Below are 19,303 nucleotides of genomic sequence, written 5' to 3'. Positions count from 1 at the left end.
TAGCACGGGATCGGCGTGCTCTTCATCGCACTCAGCGCGTGCAGAAGCTCTTCGTTCGCAGCCTGCCACGAGTTCGTCTTCATGAGACCAAACCGTGTCTTGCCGATAATCGTCTTGCCGGCCGGCGGCGCCTCGAGGTACATCTCCGTGTCCGGGTTGAGGTTGGCGTAAAAGCCGCCGCTGGTGTTTTGCACAATAAACTGCAACATCGCATCGAACGCTGCCGACTGCTGCGGCTGCAGGGTCGGCTCGTACACGGCCGAGAAGCCGCTGAACACGATCGGGTGCTTGGCTTCGGCGACGACGCCGCCAAGCGCCGACTGCAGCATCGCGGCGACGTTGGCCTGGAGCTCGGGCACCGCCATCGGGACGTACGATGCGCACGCGTACTTGGACTTTTGGCACGAGAGCGCGCGCTTCGTGTTGGCGACCAGCGCGCCGTTCAAGAAGACCGAGCACGTGGTGTCTTCTTTGGTGGGCGTACTCGGGAGGTTGGCGCCGCAGCCCGCGGCCTTGGCATAGAGGTACGCTTGCGGTAGCATGCCGTGCACATGGGCGTGTGGCGCGTAGACGACGTTGGTGGCACCTTCGAGCGGCCGGCTCGTCGCGTTCTGGAAGTTGCCGCCGTCCCAGAACGGAAAGGTTTCGTTGGCGCGCGACGGCACACTGAACGACTCGCCGCTCGCCGAGCTCGCGCCGGTCGTCAAGACGAGCCACTGCGGACAGAGCGCGTTGACTTTGGCTGCAATCACCTGCGCGGCCGACGCCCAGTCCGAGACGCTGCGCGCGTCGTTGGCCGATTTCGCCCACGTGACGTCGGTCATGGCGTTCTTGAGGTCGAGGCCGAGTACGTTCCAGTACGTGGCCTTGCAGTAGTTGGTCGCGAGCACGACCGCCGCCTTGTACGCGAGCGTCTCTTCGACCGTCGACGGCTTGGGGTAGTACCAGTACGCATCGGTCGCAAAGTTGTCGACGAGGTCGTGGATGTCGAGGACGATGCCGATGCGGTACTTTTGGAAGGCGCCAATGAGTCGCGCGACAAAGTCGGACGTCCGAGGTTCAAAGCCCGGCGGGTACAAGGCGATCTCCTTGTTCTCGCGGTGCACGTAGGTGATCTTGGGCGGCGTGTCCTTGACGACCGCGTCGGCCGTGAGCGGGAAGCGCACGACGTTGATCGAGGCGTTGGTCATCAGCTGCATCATGGCGGCGAGCGACGTGCCCTTGATGCCCGAGTCGATCTGCGTGAGGTTGGCGCCCCAGAGACCCATGGGCACGCCTTGGTTCGGTAACTCCATGCCGCTCCACGTGACACCTTTGATGAAGAGCTCCGTCTTGGTCGACGGGTTGGCTGGGTCGACAGCGAAGATCTTGTTGCCCTCCGCAACGTAGTTGGTGTGGCGGCAGACTAGAGTTGGGTGAGATGGAGCATAGCTCGAGTGGAGGAGCGTACCACGAAAGGTCTGGCTCGTGGTCGGCTGCTGGGCCGTGGTCAGCCCCAGCAGCGCGGTGGCGAAGATAATGCTGGGGCGCATCGCAGTGTTGTGCACGAAAGCAATCGACGAATGGCGCGCAGCGTGTTGGGCAGCGTGTGATTGGGTGGGACGACCAGTCGTGCTGGGATTGGGCCAATCACGGGTCACTTGCTTGGGATTGTAAAGATCGGATTGTGTCGCGTGTGATTGGTCAGAGCGTGACAACCGCGCAGAAGTGCGCGCGGTGGAGGTTCGTTCATGTGTGGGGTCGTGATTGCTGCGAAGCGCACTCGAAACGCGCGCACGTGGACGCCGGATGGAACAACAATGGCTTTTGTTCTGCGTCGCACGTACAGGTTCGGGTCGTCCGCTGTACAGCACACGTGTACACGCAGTAGTATCGAATGCGACTGCTCACGGAGTGATGAGAAGATATATGATGTACGTGGAGGGCGACCAACGACTAATATTGAAAATATGGTTTCTCTCGTTCAGGAGAACAAGGACGTATGTAGTCTTACACTAACGTTAGTGTTTTCCCACGCAAGCTCGTGGGCTATTGCGATTCCTCTGGGCGGCGTCGCTTGCAAAGTTGTTCCATCGTCAATGAAACGTGCACTTGCATGAGCCGTTGTTTAATATATCTCAAACCCCTATCTCGAGCTTTCTCCTCCGGTTGGCTCCTTCTTCTTGGACGGACTTGGTTGTTGCGAGGATGGCGTCGTTGAGGTGCCACTGCTTCTTTAGCAGATGCTACTACCGTCGCAGCAATTTAGGTACGCGCCCCATGCAACGCTTGACGCGGAGACTCGGACCCAAGCTCAGCTGACGAAAGGCAGCCGATGAATAGCTAGAAATGCCAGACCGGTGATTCGAAGCATATATTCTCGCCCGGATGCGCCGGATGAGAACGTGAGTGTCGATGACACAATGCAGTCCCTCCTCGTGTAGATACGCGCGTCGTTCATGTATTTGTGTGCATATCGTGCTCCAAAAGAGAGCCTCTTCAGTATGCTGCGTTAGCGCCTTCCTCAAGCTGCGCTCAAGGCACCCGTCACATGGGCAACCGCGCAACACACCGAGCAAGTGCTTCTCGTCAACTCCAATCTCGGCGCCACAGGACAAGCACGTGCATGTGGCCTTTCTATTCACCGGTGGGAATCTCGTCAAGGGTTGTATTCCGACGTGGACTGAGCTGGGACTGCGCCAGGATGCATCCCCCGCGTCGCTTGCACCGGTCGCGCTCTTCAAAATATGTTCTCGTTGCGCAGTTATCCACAGGTGAGCCCGAGTCCCTCGCTTCTCTCGACCGGCAACAAGCCAGGGGTACCTGCAACACGACCCGCCGCGAGCGTGAATTTTTGCCGACGATCAGAAAATACGTGGCACCCGGAGGCTTCTCCGCCTTGCATTTCATTGGCTCAACGCTCCTTCGCCAGCCAATCCGCGACGGCGAAAATTTCGAAGCTGACACGCCGGCTTCCACAATCCCATTTCAGATTTGGCCGTCGAAGTCTCGGATGCAGACCACGCTCGTCGCCGCCACTGCGCTGCTGGGGCTGGCCATGGCCCAGCAGCCGACCACGAGCCAGACCTTTCGTGGTACGCTCCTCCACTCTAGCTGTGCTCCATCTCACCCAACTGTAGTCTGCCGCCACACCAACTACGTTGCGGAGGGCAACAAGATCTTTGCTGTCGACCCGGCCAACCCGTTGACCAAGACGGAGCTCTTCATCAAAGGTGTCACGTGGAGCGGCATGGAGTTACCGAACCAAGGCGTGCCCATGGGTCTCTGGGGCGCCAACCTCACGCAGATCGACTCGGGCATCAAGGGCACGTCGCTCGCCGCCATGATGCAGTTGATGACCAACGCCTCGATCAACGTCGTGCGCTTCCCGCTCACGGCCGACGCGGTCGTCAAGGACACGCCGCCCAAGATCACGTACGTGCACCGCGAGAACAAGGAGATCGCCTTGTACCCGCCGGGCTTTGAACCTCGGACGTCCGACTTTGTCGCGCGGCTCATTGGCGCCTTCCAAAAGTACCGCATCGGCATCGTCCTCGACATCCACGACCTCGTCGACAACTTTGCGACCGATGCGTACTGGTACTACCCCAAGCCGTCGACGGTCGAAGAGACGCTCGCGTACAAGGCGGCGGTCGTGCTCGCGACCAACTACTGCAAGGCCACGTACTGGAACGTACTCGGCCTCGACCTCAAGAACGCCATGACCGACGTCACGTGGGCGAAATCGGCCAACGACGCGCGCAGCGTCTCGGACTGGGCGTCGGCCGCGCAGGTGATTGCAGCCAAAGTCAACGCGCTCTGTCCGCAGTGGCTCGTCTTGACGACCGGCGCGAGCTCGGCGAGCGGCGAGTCGTTCAGTGTACCGTCGCGCGCCAACGAAACCTTTCCGTTCTGGGACGGCGGCAACTTCCAGAACGCGACGAGCCGGCCGCTCGAAGGTGCCACCAACGTCGTCTACGCGCCACACGCCCATGTGCACGGCATGCTACCGCAAGCGTACCTCTATGCCAAGGCCGCGGGCTGCGGCGCCAACCTCCCGAGTACGTCCACCAAAGAAGACACGACGTGCTCGGTCTTCTTGAACGGCGCGCTGGTCGCCAACACGAAACGCGCGCTCTCGTGCCAAAAGTCCAAGTACGCGTGCGCATCGTACGTCCCGATGGCGGTGCCCGAGCTCCAGGCCAACGTCGCCGCGATGCTGCAGTCGGCGCTTGGCGGCGTCGTCGCCGAAGCCAAGCACCCGATCGTGTTCAGCGGCTTCTCGGCCGTGTACGAGCCGACCCTGCAGCCGCAGCAGTCGGCAGCGTTCGATGCGATGTTGCAGTTTCTTGTGCAAAACACCAGCGGCGGCTTTTACGCCAACCTCAACCCGGACACGGAGATGTACCTCGAGGCGCCGCCGGCCGGCAAGACGATTATCGGCAAGACACGGTTTGGTCTCATGAAGACGAACTCGTGGCAGGCTGCGAACGACGAGCTTCTGCACGCGCTGAGTGCGATGAAGAGCACGCCGATCCCGTGCTACGGCGATGCGTACCCGGGGCCGCCCGACAGCAATGTGGCCAAGGCGCTCGCACCGTCCTTACTGCCCTTTGTTGGTGTTGCTCTGGCGTACTGCTGGTTCTAGAGTGAGCTCGTGGTAGCTGCTGAATAGCGTCATATTTGTGTGCATCTTGCCTTCAACGCGCGTTGCGGCCGTGAGATGCGAGCGCAACTGCCAGCGAGATGCAGCCAAAGCTATCGGCACGAGACGCTGCAGCAGCGCACATGTCGTATCTTGGAGGACAGCAGAGCGACGAGGTTGTGCGGCAGACGAGTAAGGGCCGGCCATTCAGCTACTACATGGAGAATGGACGGAGCTGGTTGTCGCTGTGAATGGCTCATTGACGCGTGTCGCTGCCCATTGCGGCCTTGTCGCTGCTATGACACGTTGGCCAACGCGCTCATCGATCAACCGCGAACGGTCGACGCGCGTCCAGGCTTGGTTGCTCTGAACTAGTTGAAGGGACGAGATGCTGCTGCTTGCGACCGTGTGGGCCAAGGTCGATACGGTCCAAGGTGGCACGATCGTGGCCAAGACGACGAACTGAAGTGGGTTGCCACAGTGTCATCTTGTGCTCATGAGTGGGACTGCGGCGATGACGTTCAGCTCACCTTCGGAGCTCGGTGAGAAGCTCGGTGGTAGCATGGCGCGTGACGTTCGCATTCGCCTGCTGTATGTCGGTGCCACGAGTGCTACCTCTGGGTACTGCGCATGTGTCCCAGCGCCACCGCGCTTGTTGGGGTGCTGCGCGAATGGTGCTGCAGTCCGCAGGCGGCGCGATGGCGGCGACCGCTCGGCGCGATGGCCCGCAGCTGCCTTCTTGCCAGGAGGCAGGAACGGGGCAGTGGTCGAACGCTGGCGACGCTGCTGCCGAGCCCAGTCGGCCAGTCGCCAGCGGCGCCGCCCCGTTACGCTTCAACGTCGATGTTACTCACCCTGTCTTGCATTCTCTGGCGCAGCCGATGGCGGCGCTATATTGAGCTTGAGTTTCAGCGTATGCATACAAAGACTAAAATTAAAAATCGAAGGAGTGTGCATTGAGACCCAAGTATGGGATTGAGTTTAGTGCGAGAGAGTAAAGTTCGATGGCAGCAGTCTCATTATTCTTCGTGCCACGGCAGAGTCTGCCGACGACGAACGACCACGCAAGCCATGTCTTCGTACCCGACGACAGCGCCGACGACGACGCCTGCCATGACGACGCCGTACGCCAAGCCCGTCATGAAGCGCAAGCGCGCGCTCGAGACGCTCCCGCCCGCCAAGAAGGGCCTCACCGACTCGATGCATGCGACGCTGGCGCTGCTCCAGCACATCCCCGCGCTTGCCACGTTTCCGCCCGGTCGGCGTGCCACGCGTCGGGGCGGCGTCGACGCTGGCGACATGATGATCCACGCCCTCGGCGCCGTCATGAGCGCGACCCAAGTGACGCCATTGCCATCTCGAAGGCCAGCCTTGGCGGCTAAAGAAGACGAGGCGCGGCCATGCGCCAACTGTTCCTAGTGCAATACCGTCGATCCTGTAATATGAAGCAACACCCATGTAATCACTTGCATCATTTAACTGCTAGCACTACACCGCGCGGGCCCGCTTGGACGCCGGTGCTTCGCCGTCCACGCTACGTCGTTTGCGAGGATCGACGGGCTCGGGCGTGTGCGTGTTGGGGTTCAAGGCGCCGTTGGCAACTCCAACGACAACCGCATCGGGCAGGTCGACGCGGCCAAGACACGAGAGGCTTCCGCCATGAAGAGCCAGCACCTCGGTCGAGACGCTCAGCGGGTTGAGCATGCGGCACTTCTACGCAATGCATACGAAGCAGTCCGGGACGGGCGAGGGCGTACTTGTCGCGTCTCGTCAAACACCAAATGATGGCGAAACGTGAGGATGGCCTCGAGGTACGATTGCCGAAAGGACGGCGAAAAGTCCTTGTACGTTGCTTCCAGCGCCGCAAGGATCTAGCAACCGCATCACACCTGACGTTCTTGTCCTCCTAGGTATACCCGCGTCGGTGTTCGGTGGGCCGCCACAAGGGCGTGGGCTGCGGCGGGCCCGACGCCCTTGAGTGTCGGGCAATAGTCACAGCCCGATAGAATGCAAAATTGCACAAACTAGACACAATTATGACGACAATAATGGACTACAAGCATCGCAGGTACCATGAATTCGCTCCAGCCCGTGAAAGTAATGTCTTCGTTGGCGCCCAAGTACCGCCGGCGAAACTCTTCCCCATATCCCGTGTTCTCAAGCTTGAAGAAGACCTACGCAGCACATATGTTCGTCGGTGGCGACGCGTTCATGGATGGCGGCTCTACCGTCTTGCAGCCGTACGGAATGCAGTCGCTGTCTTCCGAGAAGACGACGTCGACGAGCTTCTCTTTCGAGAGCAACGCGAGCTGCGCGTCGGCCTCGTACGGCGCGACAAGGCAGCGTACACTCGGGTGCTTGGCTCGCAGCGTCACAAAGAGCTTGCGCGCCATGGCCCGCGTCACGTGAAGCGACCTGCAGAACGCCGAGAAGCTCTTCTATTGCTCGCACTCACAACCCAGAGCAGCGCCACACGACGTACGCCCGAGTTGCCGGCGGCGTGGAGCTCGATACCTTGGTTTCGATATGCCTCGCGGTCGCTACAAGGGCGTGAGAGGCGTCAAGAAGGTACGACGTACGCGCGGCGCTTCTGGTTCGTCGCCGCTTTTGCCGGCACAGTCGCACCGTCAAAGACAAAGGTCGGCGTGATGTCGTGCTCCAGCAGCAGATCGAGACGCGCGAGGCAGTAGCTAATGTACGGCGCTGTTGCCTCGCCTTCAGTGTACTCGCCGATGGGATCGCTCTCGAGCGTGCCGAGGCCGAGCTCGACCACGCACGTGTACGCGCCTTTGTACAGCCAGCCCGAGGCGTCGATGGCTGCGCGCTTCCCACGGTACCTACGCCGAGCTGAGCTTGTTATGGCCATGGCCCAGGCAGGTACTTGCTAATGTGCGTCATGGAGATGATGCTCTTGAGCTTCGGAAGCAGGTCGGCGACCCCCATCCTGCCGTGGTGGCCTTTCACACGCAAATGTGCCAAAATTAGGGACACTATATATGGCACCATATGGCACATGCCACATATAACAGGCACGATGGCGCGCTCAGGTTCAAGCCCAAACGAGGCCGCCACCTTGCATGCAGCGCAAATAGTAGATGTAGCTTGAGAGCACTTGTCGTCTTGAAGCTGGGAGACAGCAGCGCGCGCGTGGCGCGAGGACCCGCCGACCACCGTGGACGACCTGTCTATGGCGCCTGCTGTGACCGTTGGTCGCATGCAGTGGTGGGGCACTGGGTGTGAGCCTAGCCCACGTCAACACCACTAGGCCGGGACAAGGCGATGTGTGTTTGCATGTTTAGTCCTACGGGAGAAGCCCGTTGATGTGAGACTGTACAAGCTTTGGCAGCAGCCAGTAGACTGTCACTTTCCTATTTGCCTCGTAGTACACACGCTGGTGTTTGGGAGTACGGCCTCCCTTTGTCTGGCGTTGTCTTCGTGGCGGAAGCGGTCACAAAGTCGACTTTAGTTGACCAAGATCTTTTATCAGCACCGTACCAAGATGACAAACGGTGGCGACCAAGCGAGACGACAAGGAGACGTCGATGATGTCCGCGATGCGGCAGCAAATGGCGGCGTACTCATGGTCACGTATTGAAGGCCGAGGTCTTGAAGACCGAGGTCTTGAAGACGCCGGATCACGATGAGGAGCCCGGCAAGTCCAAGAAGGAACAGAAGGCCAAGCGTGCATGTTGGCACTGCGGCGACGAAAAGCACACGCTACGCGATTGTGCCAAGGCGACGAGTGCTCAGAAGAAGGAGGCTGTGAAGCGCAACTGGATCAAGCCTCGGAAGACGCCCGAGAAGGCGGACATTTGAATGTTCTAGCCAGTCCCAGTAAGATTGTCTTACGTCCACAACATGTATGACTTGTGATGTCATGAGAAAGAGGTTCTTTGTAGAGCCTGAGTCGGCCGTCCTGTGATGGCAAGCTATCTTGTGATAGCCGTCTCCCAGTGAAGTGTAGCTATCCTGTGATGGCAACCACACAGGAGGTCAGAGGTATGGTGCGATGGATTGAGCTGACGGCGACTCTCCGGGCCGTCCTAGCATTCTCTAGGCATTGAGAAGATCCGCGATTCTCGGTACTCTTTGTCGCGACCTCTGGGAAGATTGATGTCGATTGAAGAACCGTCATGGCATCGACACGACGTCGGCTATGGGGGCTGCACACCGATGGACTGCGGTCTGTCGGGTCCGGCTACGGGGATTCGGTTTGTATCGATCGGTGATCAGAAGAAGGCTTGTGCCTCTGTCGAAAAGGCATGTGCCTAAAGATGGCGTGTGCCAAGATGGCTGGTGCCAAGATGGCGTGTGCCAAGATGGAGCTTGACGATAGTCAAGTCTCCATTGAAAGTGGGTTGTGTGACCGTTGGTCGCATGCAGTGGTGGGGCACTGGGTGTGAGCCTAGCCCACGTCAACACCACTAGGCCGGGACAAGGCGATGTGTGTTTGCATGTTTAGTCCTACGGGAGAAGCCCGTTGATGTGAGACTGTACAAGCTTTGGCAGCAGCCAGTAGACGTAGCTTAGCTGCCACTTCCCTATTTGCCTCGTAGTACACACGCCGGTGTTTGGGAGTACGGCCTCCCTTTGTCTGGCGTTGTCTTCGTGGCGGAAGCGGTCACACCTGCCCACTACCCTCCTACCAGTAGGTTAATCCCTTGACGCGACCCGACGCTTTGTGGGCACGTGTGCAAGTCGTCTTGACGTCTCTGCGACTACTTGCTGTTGACGTCGGAGTAGACGGAGCCGGATTTCATTTTTGTCATCTCCAACTCTTCCACAGTATTGAAGTCGGACCAGGTGGGTGTGATGACGGCAGCGTAATGCGCCACGTCATTCCGATGACGGCGTAACTCGCGCGTGAACTCATCACTTGCACCGTTGTTGCGCTGTGAAGTCACTTTGCCTTTTCATCGCCCGGCCTCTCATGCGAGCGCGGCTTCTTCATCTTTTGCTCCTGCCGCTCGTAGCGCTGAGCTGCAGCGACTTTCGGCTGCATACGGACGGTGTCGTCGTCTCGGCGCGGACGATGGACTTCAACTTGGATCTGCAAAGCACGCTCGAGATCGTACCGCGCGCGACGCTCATTGAAGAGCCGCTGGCAAAAGACTGCGCGTCGTGCGCCGACTATGGCTGGCGCAACCGGTACGGCTTTGTCGGCCTCAACATGCTCAGCCTCAACGTCGCCACGGACGGGCTCAATGAGGCCGGGCTCTCGGCGGCGTGGCTGTACCTCGTCGGCACCACGTACCCGACGCCCAATACAACGGACGTGCGGCCTGTCGTGACGTCGGTCATTACGTACATTTTGGGCAACTACGCAACCGTCGCCGACGTCAAGTCCGGCTTGACCAAGGTGCAAATCGCCGAGCCGCACCCGGGCGTGTCCAAGCTTCTGGGCACCGACTCGGGGTTCCAGTCGCTGCCGCTGCACATTGCCGTGCACGATGCGGCGGGTCAGAGCCTCGTGATTGAATTCATTGACGGCATGGTGCATATGCATGACAACCCGAACGGGGTCATGACCAACGCGCCGCCGCTGCCGACACACCTCGCCTCGCTGGCAAGCATCGACAAGAGAAACGCCAGCCTCCCGGGCGGGTACGACTCCGAGTCGCGCTTCCTCCGCCTCTCGTTGCTCAACGACGTCGTGGCACAGCCGTACTTGGCAGCGACGAGCTACAATGCGTCGACACCCGAGCAAGCGAGCATCTCGGCGGCGCTGCACCTCATCGACACGGTCACAATCCCCGCCGCCGCCTTGCACAATGGCGGGTCCACGCAGTTTAGTGTCGTGCGTGATCATGTCCAGCGCAAGCTGTATGTCAAGGCGACGCAGAACCAAGTGCTCCGCGTCGTCGACGTCGGGTCGCTCGACTTTGCCGACGCCGGCCTGCGCAAGTCGATTCCCGTCACCTTTGGCGACTGGTTTGTCAACATCACGGACGATCTTCTCGCCGCGACGGGTCACTCGAAGGACATGCCGCCGCGTAGCTTTGTGGTCGCGGCGCTGCGGTCGGCGCCGGTGAAGACGCAACTTACGACGAATGCTGCTGGTGACCAGTCGCATGCGCTCACGTTTGCGCTCGGCACGATCGTCGGCATGGCCATGATGGCGATCGTGAACGCGGTCGTTGCCAAGTACCGTCGCTACACGTACGTGTCGATTCAATAGAGAAAGTCGTGAGTTGTCGCTTGTAGCAAGAGTAAATATTTTCAATTGAACTACCTTTGCTTGTAGCTAGATTCGTGCTCATAGCTATAGTCTCATGACTGAAATCGAGAAGATATATGGAAGAGCACAGAGAACATGGCCGTGCGCTGTTCGTCGTCCGTGTCTTAGCCTCGTAGGCAAGTCTGACAAGATCAAGGATCCCGACGCAAACGTCCACGAGCTGGGTTGATGGAGCCTTCTCGAAAGGTACTGCGGCTTGCGCCACACTGACGCCGGAGGTGGCCGTGCATGAGTCATCACCGCTCACCGCGATGGCAGCTACTGCATTCTCTGCGGATACGGCGACACGTCTCCGTTATTTTCGCTGCCCAGAGTTGCCACTGTCCCTGGTTCTGTGCGGCGTCGTATTGGCCACTCGTTGGCATGTTGAAGTGGGCCGCCTGTCCTATCGCGCTCGAAGCAGCGGTTGTGGCCGCCAAAACCTTGACGTTCGATGCTATCACGGTGGATCTGCACCGTGTCGCACGCTCAGATGCGAGGCCAGACGCAGTCCGTCGATCCCGCAGTTGGCGACGGTATCTTCTTGGTGGCGATCTTCTGGCGCGTCTGATGTGCAAATTCAGCTGCGACATGTGGTATATCCATTTTTCAATGGGACCCCGTGTACCCACGAAAAAACGTTCGACCCCTCTTGGCCCGAGCTCTTGAAGGCTTCTGTGACGACTTGGTGGGTAGTTCAAAAGAAGTTGGTGCAAATCTCCAGCGTAGTGCCACAAGACAACCATTGTCGGAAGCCGCATGCGGTGGTTGTCCAACGTCCTTTTTTTCGGGACCCTGTGGGCAGGGGTAAATAATACCCCTGCCTGTGGGGGCCATAAATATCACTTGCAGCGTTTCAAATGTGATAAATACTAAAAAGACGCAACCAGTACTATTCACACGCCATTGCATACGAAAATCGATATAAATATTTACTGGTACAGCGCGAATGGCCTGTAAAGTGGCGTGGATTTAGCGTATCGGCGTTCCCCACCTTTTTCACGTTGCAGCTGCGGTCGTGGACGCAGGCCAGTTTGCATTTCGCCAGCGAATCTTCACATGCAGGTGCTCCAGACGGTCCTGCTGGTCGCGACCGTCGTCGCCGGCTGCAGCGAGTTCCGCCTCAACTCGGATCGCAGCGTCCTCTCGGCGCGAACCATGGACTTTCAAATCGACCTCGACAGCACGGTCGAGATCATTCCGCGTGGCACGCTTGTCGAAGAGCCCATCGTGAAAGATTGCCCCGACTGCGCCGACTACGCCTGGACAACGACGTACGGCTACGTTGGCTTCAACATGTTTGGCGTCAACGTGGCTACGGACGGGCTGAACGAAGCCGGGCTCTCGGCGGCGTGGCTGTATCTCGTTGGTACCGAGTACCCCGTCGTGAACGCATCGGACCCGCGCCCGGTCGTCACGTCCTTGATCACGTACATCCTCGGTAACTTTGCCAGCGTCAACGACGTCCGCCGCGGTTTGCGCGACGTCCAAGTCGCCGAGTTTGATCCGGTGCTCGGCTCGCTCTTCTCGCACGGCGCGCACGAGTCGTCGTACCCGCTGCATGTCGCAGTCCACGACGCCGCGGGCCACAGCCTCGTGATCGAGTTCCTCAACGGTACCATGCACCTGTACGACAACCCGAACGGTGTCATGACCAACGCGCCGCCGCTGACGACGCACCTCGCGACGCTCAAGGCCAAGGGTGTCGATACCATTCCGGGTGGATACGACTCGATTGCGCGCTTTCAGCGGCTCTCGGCGCTCAATCACTATGCAACCCAAGCGTACGATGCCAACACGAGCTACTCAGTGTCGACGCCCGAGCAGGCCGACGTCTCGCTCGCACTGCACCTCATTGATACAGTCACGATTCCGGAGCCGGCGCAGGCCCACGGCGACGCCACGCAGTACTCGGTCGTCCGCGACCACACGCGCAAGAAGCTCTACTTCAAGTCGACCGAGAACCAAGTGCTTCGCACGATCGATCTCGGACACATTGACTTTAACGACCCGTCGACGCGCAAGTCGCTGCCCGTGACCTTTGGCAAGTGGTTCGTAGATGTGACTCAAGACGCGCTTGCGTCGAGCGTCCGGTCGATCGACATGCCGCCCCGGTCGATGGTCATCGCCAAGCTCCACGGCCTCGCACAGCAGACGTCGCAGCTGCACGCCAACTTGGACACGCTGCCGTCGTACGTGCACCCGGATCGCACAGTCGCGAGCTTCCTCATGGGCGCCGTCGTCGGTCTCGCGTGCGCAGTTGTCGGCGTCGTCTGCTACAGAGCGTACCGCCACCGCCTCGAAAATCACTCGAAAGAGTACGTGCACTTGGCCTAAGACGATGATCTAACACGTGTAACGAGCTTGTTTTTGTGTTAATATGAACGTTCGAACAGAGACGACGATGACGACTCGACCATTACATTGCAGACTCTAGCTGGCGTACCCGTGGCCGGCGGCAAAACCACGGCCGGTAGCGGCAACCCGCTTCTGGTGCGGATCTCACGGAGCTTTTCAGAGACTTACTTCTTCTGCTCAGCTCAGTGCGCCTCGTCGCAGCCGACGCCCTCGAAGCCTGTCGCACGCGCGTCTCAACGACCTACCTCCTACGTGGCAAGTTGCCACGTACGTGGCGAGAGACTTACAGAGTTTACGCGGGAAAGGCGTTCGCATCACATAGGAAATGTTCGCTGAGCGAAGCCATAAGAGCGGACCATGGCGAGGCGACTCGAGTGTGAACTGGCAATGATGGTAGCAAGCGTGGGCCACCTGCGTCAACATGGTATCGGTATCCACGCCGTAGCCAATCACATGCACGATAACCATCACTCTGTACAGGAATGAAGGGCGTTTTGGAGATTGCCAGGCGGAAGCAGCTCATTTGCAAATTGACGACGTGATGTGGATGCGTGGTCAGTGGCTTCTAATGCTAAGCGCGGCTGTACATGGCTGCAGCGAGTTCCTCCTAAATTCGACAAACGAAACCATCTCGGCTCGTACGATGGACTTTACGCTGGACCTGAACGCGCACTTGGAGATCGTCCCGCGGGGCACCCGCCTCCGTGAGCCGCCGGCGCGGGACTGCGCCAACTGCAGCAGCTACGCGTGGGACTCGATTTACGGATTTGTCAGCGTGAATGCCTACGGCGCCAACGTAGCCACGGACGGGCTCAACGAAGCTGGTCTTTCGGCGGCGTGGCTGTGGCTTGACGCGACCAGCTATCGCACGGCCGACCCGACGAATCCTCGGCCCGTCGTCACGTCGGTGGTGTCGCACCTCCTCGGGACCTGCGCGTCCGTCGACGATGTCCGCGCCAAGCTCGCGACGGTTCAAATGGCCGAGATCGACCCAGCGCTGTTGACGATGTTTGCACCAGGGACACCAGTGGCGTCGTATCCGCTCCACGTCGCCGTCCACGATGCATCCGGTCGCAGCCTCGTGCTCGAGATTTTGAACCAGACGCTGCATATATATGACAACCCGAATGGCGTGCTCACCAACGACCCGCCGCTGCCCGACCAGTTGGCGGCGCTCGCGAACGCCACGTCGCTGCCGTCGGGCTATGGCTCGACCGAGCGCTTCGTGCGTCTCTCGATGCTCAACCGCCACCGCGATCGCGCGTATGACCCGTCGACGAGCTACGGCGCGGCGTCGAGCGAGCAGGCGGCCGTCGCTTCCGCCGCGCACTTTCTAGGCACGGTACAGGTACCGCTGGCGGGCAAAGACGGCGGCGGCACTGAGTTTGCATTGGTGCGGGACCACATGCACCGAAAACTCTATTTCCAGTCGACGCAAAACCTCAATTTGCGCATGGTCGACTTGCGTCGCATCGACTTTGCGCCTGGCGCCAAGCGACAAGCCCTTGCCGTGACGTTTGGGCGCTGGTTTGATGACGTCACGGACGCACTTTTGGCGTCGACGACACACTCGAAAGACATTCCGAACCGGTCGCACTTGGACAAGGCGTTCGATTCACACTCGACGCAGTTGGCGCCGCCAACGTTCCGCGGTTCAATCCCCGCCACCATCATTGTTGTCGGTGCCAGCATCGGTGCTATCGGTGTGATCGGCATAGCGTTGCTGCGCGAACACAAACGCCAAGGGTACGCCAATGTCGCTTAATCTTAATCCCTCTTAATTACACTCTGTTAACCCTGTGCCCTGTCGATGTGACGTGCGCTGCCATGTCGTGCAACTGCAAAGCAGAAATCAGATACAAATCGAGTCCTCACTGAGAGCGCTTCGATGAACCAGAAGAGACGCTGCTTGGGTGCTAGTAGGTCCACCAAGTCCACGCTCAGACAACACAGCCAATTTTCGTAGCCTGGGCGCACGTCACGTCTAATGGACTAGCGACCACCGCAAGCGACAGCCTGCACGGACACGAGACGGACGGCGAACCTGCCGAGTGATCATCCGCGTCCGATTGGGTGCAGCTACAGTGACGAGAGCTCCAGGCATGGCAAGCAGCAACACATCGAGCTCGTTGGCGCGTGCCACATTGCAGGAGGGCACCAATGGCAGCGCCGACCAGGGCAGAAGAACATGGCTTTCTCTTTGGCTCGTGGCTGCTCCCGGATGCACGAAGTGTCTTTGTCCCCGCCTTTCCATGTGTGGTGGCGGGTGCACCGCCAGCGCGCATCTTGCCGTCAAGAGCATCGCGCCACTGCAGATCGATGCTTCCATCGTCGTGCGCGAATGGCTGGCACTCCACACACGCTTGCGGTACTGTACAACGACTAGCGTAAGCAGCTCCGCCGTAATGCGCGTCTTCAGTCTAGAATCCATTTCTCGCCTGGCGCGAAACTCCGAAATGCCGAGTTGGGAGTCGAGTTGGGTGGTGGGCTGCATTGGCGTTGCTGTCACGACCGGCGCAGGCCAGTCCACCCACGATCGCAGGTGCGGCACCTCGGCACTGCACGCGCATCCCCCTCATGCAGCACAAAGCCGCGTTAAACGCGTTAAAACGTTTGCATTCAACGTCGCACGCTCCGGCTCTCGGCGCCGCCAATCGGTGGCCATCAAATGGCGCCAGCTGTCGGCCCAGGAAGGCTGTCGATGTTTCTTGATCGGGTTCTTTCGACCTTGTTGACGGCCACCGACGCGCGACTCAGTTCCAGAGGAACGACATGCATGAAAGCTATTGCTGGTCTCCATACAAATCCATCGCGTTTTATCTCGACTCGATGTGTGCTGCCGTGCTCTCTCGTCGCTTCCTTTTGCCTCCACTGCTACTAGTCCTCGACCGTGCTTGGGGTTGGGGGTTCTAGGAGATACTAGCATTCTGGGTACCTGTTAGTAGTATCCAAGAACTTATTGGTGTGGTTGGCTGAGTCGAAACCGATGCCGTCATGCCTTTGCCACCGCAGCTCGGTCCTTTGCAGGTGTCCAACAGCAGCTTGCGACGCCAACGAGCATCAATTCCACCATCGTGCTGTGGAGGAGGCTCAGTCCTCCTGCATGTATTACCACGGGTAAAACGCGTTTAAACACGCCCCGAGACATTGGCGGCGAATTTTTGTGCAGCCATTTCTACGCCGGCGTCGTGTGGTCTGATTCTAGCAGCTCACTTTGCCTTTTCCAGCCAACAACCCGAACAGACATGACCGAGTCGGGGGCGCCAGCCAGCAGCAGCAAGGTAACCTCGTGCGCTCGCTTGTGCGCCATCGATCTCATGCCCTTTGTAGAAGAAGATCTTTATGATCGTCGGCGGTATCGTCGTCGTCGCCGCCGTTGCCACGGTCGTTGCGGTCGTTGCAACCAAGAAGGACGATTCGGCGTCGACGTCGTCGGACAAGTCGAACGGCAATGCGACGCCGTCGCCGTCCTCGAACAGCTCGTCGCCCGGCCTGTCTGGCTCGACGGTCTCGGACGCCGACTTGATCCCCAAGACGAACGCGACCAAGGTCAACCCGCTCTTGGCCAACCCCACGGCGGACCCGGAGACGATGACGCCGACGTTTACGATGCTCGCGGTCGGCGATTGGGGCTCGACGCCGTACAAGAAGAGCGGGTCGGACGACAACCCGGGCAGTTGCTGCAAGATGTACAACTCGAAGACCAACCCGAGCGAGAACCGGTACAAGGTTGACTTTTGGTCGCAGAGCTACGTGGCGACGCTCATGGCGCAGTCGGCCAAGGAGCTCAAGCCCGTGCGCATCATTGGCCACGGCGATAACTTTTACTGGGACGGTCTTGGCGGCAGCAACGACGACAAGTTTCGATTTGCGACGACGTTTGAGGACATGTACTCGGACCCGGCGCTCAAGGGCATCAAGTGGCTCAACGTGATTGGCAACCACGACATTGGCGGGGCCATGTACCTCTGCGGCGCCGAGAAGAACGAGTACACGAAATGCGGGAGCCCGGCCGAGCTCGTCGAGAACCTCAACCAGCGCTTCAAGTACCAGCAGCGCTACAAGTCGCCGGACAACGACCGGTGGCAGCTCAAGGACCACTACTACGTCGACAGCTACACGGCCGGCGGCGTGACTGTCGACATCTTCAACATGGACACCAACTACGCCGACAACCACGGCGGCATGCAGATCTGCTGCCAGTGCTTTGGCTACACGCAGAACAACCCGGCGGCGCAGGCCAAGTGCGAAGACTCGAAGCCCGGCGACCAGTACTGCGCGGGCGGTGACATGGGCATGTACAACGCGTGCATTGACGAGATCAACGGCTGGGGCAAGGACTCGATCAAGCAGGCGACGCGCGACATTGCGGCGTCGACGGCCGACTTCAAGATTATCAACACGCACTACTCGCCGCACCACCACATGAGCCCGGACAAGCAGAAGGAACTCTTCAAGCTCACAAAGGACACGAACGTGCAGGTCTTTATGAATGGCCACACGCACGCCTTCTCGCACGACACGTCGCTCTGGGGCACCCATTTCATTGAGAATGGCGGCGGCGGTGGCATCTACACGAGCTCGGCCAACGCGCTCTCGAACGATTTCGTCAAGAACGTCTGGGCCGGCGCCGGCTACCCGTACGGGTTCTTTGAGCTGAGTTTCTCGAAAGACTGGCTCAAGGCGCAGTGGGTGACGTTTGACCGAACGTGGAGCTTTGCTGGCAACAACCTCGAAGGCACCAAGCGCGGTGGGCTGCAGCGCGGCCACTGCTGGTTCATCCCGAGCTCGACGTACACGGCCAAGGGCGCGCCTGGTATCGAGTGCAAGAGCTCGATCAACGGTGCGATTGGTGCCCCGATCTCGTAAAGCATCAATGACCCAATTCCTTTTTTGTATTGGAGGCGCCTTGGTGGTGGTGGCGGCTGATTATTGCGAGTCCATTTTGGTGGAGTAGAATATTGCAGTGGCTCGTACACCAAGCTCCGTGTAAGAATAAGAGCACCGTTGGTGGGCTATTGCCATTCTACGTGTACCTTGGTCATGGCCGTGCTAATGGCCGTGCTATGCTATCGTGGACTGGAACTGTCCACCACTTGTCGCATGCCGTTATGCCAATCATCCGGATAACGTGGCGTAGTGGCGGCCGCGCAAAAGGCGGCGCATCCCTCAACACTGCTTCCTTACGCACAAGCGGCATTGCATCTTTCTACGTCCATGAGCTCTCGACTGCGGCATGTCGCTGACGTCCTCTTGCTGCTTGGCGCGTCGCCGACGTCACCGTGTACGAGTGGCCCTACTACAAAGGCCGGTCCTGCATCTTCGCAGCCAACGAGACCAACACATTTTACGTTGCTTTTCGCAATTCCATTCAGTCGATCAAGCTCAGCGACGACGTCAACCTCGTCACCTACGACCAAACCGGCCGCAACGGCGACAACGCGACCTGGTATCTCTCCACTGTTTACACGGGCAAGTGGGTCGGCCGCATCGTCTCGTTCGAAGTGCGCAATGCAACGACGCTGCCGACACAGCCGGTCGGAACCATCGAGGCGCCCTGGCGCTTCCTTGGCACATGGGAAGGCTTCATGGTGGTGCGCTTAGCTGCCCGGAGCTCACGTCCCGAGTGCAATTTAGTGAACGGCGTCATCTGCCTTCTTGGTGAGAACGTCGATGACCTCTTGCCGCTGCTGGATGCGTACGAGTGGATTCGGACCAGCGGCAACAACGATACGAGTCTCTCAAAGTTTCCAGCGCCGTGCGGACCCGCGCGTCGAGAGCACTGGGGTAACGACGGGTGCTCTGTCGCGAGTGACTGGTGCTTTCAGGCCGCGCGGCGGCTCCCGCTTTTCGAAGTGCGCGGCAGCCTCTCGCCCACAGTGTCTCCGGCGCTGTGCTGGCGTGGCAGCGCATACAAGACGCTTACTGCGTCAAGAATGATCTTTGGCCCGCGTGCCACCTCGTTCCTAGCGTCGCAACCTGCGAGACCTGTGCAGCGCGACTGCTTGTCGACAACAATAACGCGCGAGGTGACGTCCTCCGGCGGTGCCGTGGTCCGCTCGTGTCTTGCTCTGCGGACGTCAACGTATGCACGCCCTTCGTGA

The 19,303-nt window shown here is 59.5% G+C and overlaps 9 protein-coding genes across 10 annotated transcripts; 7 read left to right on the top strand and 2 right to left on the bottom strand.

Moving 5' to 3' along the window:
* Positions 1–31: 31 nt before the first annotated feature.
* Positions 32–1,532, bottom strand: SDRG_04821 (hypothetical protein; the record flags this gene model as incomplete). Its single annotated transcript, XM_008610508.1, has 2 exons — positions 32–62; positions 94–1,532. 2 exons carry the CDS (start codon positions 1,530–1,532, stop codon positions 32–34), a joined length of 1,470 nt encoding a protein of 489 aa, XP_008608730.1.
* Positions 1,533–2,971: 1,439 nt separating this feature from the next.
* Positions 2,972–4,678, top strand: SDRG_04820 (hypothetical protein). Its single transcript, XM_008610507.1, has 2 exons — positions 2,972–3,074; positions 3,120–4,678. Exons 1-2 carry the CDS (start codon positions 2,993–2,995, stop codon positions 4,625–4,627), a joined length of 1,590 nt encoding a protein of 529 aa, XP_008608729.1. The 5' UTR covers positions 2,972–2,992; the 3' UTR covers positions 4,628–4,678.
* A 721-nt stretch (positions 4,679–5,399) lies between these two features.
* On the top strand, positions 5,400–6,098 carry SDRG_04819 (hypothetical protein). Its single transcript, XM_008610506.1, has one exon. The coding sequence runs from the start codon at positions 5,594–5,596 to the stop codon at positions 6,041–6,043; it is 450 nt and encodes a 149-aa protein (XP_008608728.1). The 5' UTR covers positions 5,400–5,593; the 3' UTR covers positions 6,044–6,098.
* SDRG_04818 (hypothetical protein) lies at positions 6,061–7,609 on the bottom strand. Its single transcript, XM_008610505.1, has 8 exons — positions 7,506–7,609; positions 7,204–7,461; positions 7,107–7,164; positions 6,853–7,062; positions 6,697–6,798; positions 6,541–6,648; positions 6,382–6,495; positions 6,061–6,337 (listed from the first exon to the last, which is right to left on the bottom strand). Exons 1-8 carry the CDS (start codon positions 7,565–7,567, stop codon positions 6,113–6,115), a joined length of 1,137 nt encoding a protein of 378 aa, XP_008608727.1. The 5' UTR covers positions 7,568–7,609; the 3' UTR covers positions 6,061–6,112.
* Positions 7,610–9,541: 1,932 nt separating this feature from the next.
* SDRG_04817 (hypothetical protein) lies at positions 9,542–10,869 on the top strand. Its single transcript, XM_008610504.1, has one exon. The coding sequence runs from the start codon at positions 9,555–9,557 to the stop codon at positions 10,800–10,802; it is 1,248 nt and encodes a 415-aa protein (XP_008608726.1). The 5' UTR covers positions 9,542–9,554; the 3' UTR covers positions 10,803–10,869.
* Positions 10,870–11,884: 1,015 nt separating this feature from the next.
* On the top strand, positions 11,885–13,336 carry SDRG_04816 (hypothetical protein). The gene has a single exon (XM_008610503.1). The coding sequence runs from the start codon at positions 11,901–11,903 to the stop codon at positions 13,176–13,178; it is 1,278 nt and encodes a 425-aa protein (XP_008608725.1). The 5' UTR covers positions 11,885–11,900; the 3' UTR covers positions 13,179–13,336.
* A 398-nt stretch (positions 13,337–13,734) lies between these two features.
* SDRG_04815 (hypothetical protein) lies at positions 13,735–15,009 on the top strand. The gene has a single exon (XM_008610502.1). The coding sequence runs from the start codon at positions 13,741–13,743 to the stop codon at positions 14,962–14,964; it is 1,224 nt and encodes a 407-aa protein (XP_008608724.1). The 5' UTR covers positions 13,735–13,740; the 3' UTR covers positions 14,965–15,009.
* A 1,240-nt stretch (positions 15,010–16,249) lies between these two features.
* On the top strand, positions 16,250–18,223 carry SDRG_04814. Of its 2 annotated transcripts, none has more exons than XM_008610501.1 (2): positions 16,250–16,480; positions 16,536–18,223. In XM_008610501.1, the coding sequence occupies exons 1-2, from the start codon at positions 16,445–16,447 to the stop codon at positions 18,066–18,068; spliced, it is 1,569 nt and encodes a 522-aa protein (XP_008608723.1). In that variant the 5' UTR covers positions 16,250–16,444; the 3' UTR covers positions 18,069–18,223. The 2 variants fall into 2 exon arrangements, with proteins under 2 accessions (XP_008608723.1, XP_008608722.1); XM_008610500.1 differs by having other exon boundaries at positions 16,530–18,223.
* Positions 18,224–18,416: 193 nt separating this feature from the next.
* SDRG_04813 (hypothetical protein) lies at positions 18,417–19,303 on the top strand (the record flags this gene model as incomplete). Its single annotated transcript, XM_008610499.1, has 2 exons — positions 18,417–18,483; positions 18,528–19,303. The coding sequence occupies 2 exons, from the start codon at positions 18,417–18,419 to the stop codon at positions 19,301–19,303; spliced, it is 843 nt and encodes a 280-aa protein (XP_008608721.1).

Source organism: Saprolegnia diclina (assembly GCF_000281045.1).
Source record: "Saprolegnia diclina VS20 unplaced genomic scaffold supercont1.12, whole genome shotgun sequence".
NCBI lineage: Eukaryota > Oomycota > Saprolegniomycetes > Saprolegniales > Saprolegniaceae > Saprolegnia > Saprolegnia diclina.
This window is presented reverse-complemented; position numbering and strand designations above follow the sequence as displayed.